The 3,103-nt window shown below is 37.5% G+C and overlaps 1 protein-coding gene across 1 annotated transcript; it reads right to left on the bottom strand.

Annotated features, from left to right (window-relative positions):
• Positions 1-466: 466 nt before the first annotated feature.
• On the bottom strand, positions 467-2,059 carry LOC109153894 (ervatamin-B-like). The gene is made up of 2 exons (XM_019301792.1): positions 1,530-2,059; positions 467-1,108 (listed from the first exon to the last, which is right to left on the bottom strand). Exons 1-2 carry the CDS (start codon positions 1,975-1,977, stop codon positions 498-500), a joined length of 1,059 nt encoding a protein of 352 aa, XP_019157337.1. The 5' UTR covers positions 1,978-2,059; the 3' UTR covers positions 467-497.
• Positions 2,060-3,103: the final 1,044 nt, after the last annotated feature.

Here is a 3,103-nt window from a genome sequence, read left to right as displayed (position 1 = left end):
TAATACACTACCAAAAAAAAAGACAAATAGTGAAGATGAAGATAATGACAATGCTACCAAAAAGAAAATTAAGAAGACCTAAAGAAATTCAAATCAAAAGTAGTATTTATTTAGACTCTCGTTTTTAGACTAAGTATTTAGTGAGAGGTATGACTATGGTATTGCTTTATTCTCATAGTTACAACATATTGTCCACGTATCTCTTGCATAATTTGGTCACAGTCATACAAGAGTCAATACAAACTACTAAGCTCACAACTAGAGCCATCATAAAGTCATTGCACTAGCTCATAGTTATATTCAATTCAATAGCATTGCATCAATCACAAAAGATGACTTAATCCAATCTCTAATTGAATCTAACTAAACATAGATTGAAATTGAAGACATTTGCAATAACAATTGGAAGCACACCCTAATACATAGGATAATTTTATGGTAATAATAATAACAACAACAAACGACAGACATAAACGTAACATAATTCTTAGAAAAATTTAAGCAATGGGGTAAGAAGCCCTGGTGTTAATGCCACAAACTCCATCAACATTGATCCTTCTGGCCATCTTCATATAACCATTCATACCCCAACCGGCCCCCCATGAATTTTTCACCAACCAATAGTCCAATCCGTTATGGCTCGTCCCGTACCCAATGATCGTCACAGCATGTTTGTATCCGGACCCACACTCGCCGGTGTTGTCGTAGCCGGTGAAAATTCCGTTTCCTTTCGGGTAGTTTTGTAAATATCGTGCCATACGTCCGTCGAAGGTGATTCCCGCTGAGACAGGTTGGTTTGCGACGGCCACAAGGAGAGCCGATTCGCTGGCTTCCACCTCTTGGTAGCCTGCAATGGTGGCAGCTCGGTTGCGAAGGGTTTGCGTGTTGCACCTTGCCTCGACACCCTCGTACGGGTAGTCGGACTCCGTCATGAGGCCGCCGCTGCCCTTTATGAATTGGAAGGCCTCCACTCTGTTTCCGCCGCCACAGCCTCTATTGTTGGGGTCACAGTCGACGAGTTGTTGTTCGGATAAGGAAATTAATTGTCCTGTTTTTATTTTGGTTATTCCTTCCACAGCCGCCACCGCAGCAAACGCCCAGCAACAACCTAATCGGAGCATCCATACGAGTTGAGTTTTTTCACAATTTTAAAGAATGTCACGTAGGAGAGAGACAAAAATGAGAGAGAAAGAGAAACGAAAAAAAATATTCTGACCATTTTTTTTTATTAAAAAAAAAAACAACAGAAAATGGTTAGTTTCAGTCATGCGGCCACTCTGACGTGTCCCACCGGGGTGCGTAGTTGCGCCTAGCGCGCTATTATTTTTTTTTTTTTTCTTCCTACAAAAATCTTGTTTTGCAGGAAGAAAAATTGGCCAAAAATCATAGTTTTCATCAGCTAAAAACATGCTACTATTTCAAAAACGATAACCAAAATACTTGTGGTCCACACTTGAGCAATTGAAAATGACATTTTATTAAAACCAAAATTAAATAAAATTGTGCAATAATTGTTAATAGTTCCGTACCACAGTGTTCTTGGTCTTTGATACCAGTCACAGCACCATGCTCTCTCCAGTCCAAAGAGTATGGAATTTGAACCAAACTCTCATTCGCAAAAGAAGCAGGTTTTGAAGTCTTAGGGACTGGTGATGACTTGTCTTCATTAAGCATGGTGGCTCGGAACTCCTCTGTAGTTAGATCTGTAAACTTGTTGGTGCCAAGTTTGTAAGACAAATTGCCAGCCTTGTTGAAAGAGTCGATAAACTTTAGGTTTTCTTTAAAGATTTTGAACCGTTTTGCTTTCTCGACATCATCCTTATATGAACGCCCATGGCGAGCCATCCACTTCTCATGGCGCAAGAGCAAGGAAGTTTCTTCGAGGGTACGGGCAGTGGCTTGAGACACCAACGCAGACAACCCCAACAGGAAAAGGGCTGCAAGAACAACTAATCTGAAATGAAAGTTGAGGGCCATAGGAGATAGTATATGTGATGGAATGAGTTATGTGTTTTGGTTAATGAGAATGGATGTGCAGGCTCTCAATGTCTTAGTATTTATAGGCGAACATCCTTAAATTTCCTTGTCAAATTTCCTTATCTATCTGGATTACCATATCCAACTTAAAATCAATTAGTAATAAGTATGTGGATATTATCATTTAAACATACTCTTCCATGGTAAGGCACAGTGCCACGTCTTGAATCGAGCAGGGGCGGCTAAACACGTCCAATCTAGCTGATGCCCAAATTGTAAAACTTGTTGCAATAGCTATAATAAAAATTGTGAAAATGTCTCCTTTTATTTGATGATTATCAAAAAAAAATTATGAAAATGTTACCAAATTCATATTAACAGCATTAAGTATAAGTTCAAGACACATAAGGGCTATAACCATATTTCGACTTGTGATCAATCCATAGATACCGATAGAAAATAAAAAGGCACTCAACACAACGGCATGCGCTAGCATCATGCAAAAACTCCTTATCAATCTTGACTTGTTTCAATAAGAAAAAACAATTCAACCCATTCGATCGACGACTACTGTATAACAAATATGTAACAACAGAATCTAGCGATTTGAATTCTTTGAAAAAAGAATTGAAGGAAATTGAATGGGTACAAGTTTTATTTGAATTCTTTGAAAATATGAAGAAAAATGTATTTGACAAGTCTCACGAATTGATCTTATAGGAGATTTTACATATTAACATTAATTATGGATATTATTATTAAGTAGACAAAAAGTTAATTTTCGTACTAAAGATGTTTTTTTAGGCCGCACGTGGTCTTATCCCACTACTTGAAATTATGGAATTTCCGACCACCTGAAAGTGATCTTAAATCAAGTTGTAAGTAAAAAGTGGTCGGAAATAGCAGCAAAGGTTTTTCCGGATACCAAAAATGGTCGGAAACAAGGCTTTCAACTTGATTTAAGATCACTTTCAGGTGGTCGGAAATTTCAGAATTTCCAGTAGTGTCCAAGTATTTCAAGGTCGAAACACTGAAATCTAATTAAACGTGTGACAAATTTTGTGAAAAATATTAAATTATGAATTTACGCTTACGATTTAAATATGAGATCACAAATTTAAAAGGG

The sequence above is a fragment of the Ipomoea nil genome, unplaced genomic scaffold (assembly GCF_001879475.1).
Source record: "Ipomoea nil cultivar Tokyo-kokei standard unplaced genomic scaffold, Asagao_1.1 scaffold2565, whole genome shotgun sequence".
Lineage (NCBI taxonomy): Eukaryota > Viridiplantae > Streptophyta > Magnoliopsida > Solanales > Convolvulaceae > Ipomoea > Ipomoea nil.
Note: the sequence above shows the minus strand (reverse complement) of the source record. Positions and strands in the feature narration are given on the sequence as shown.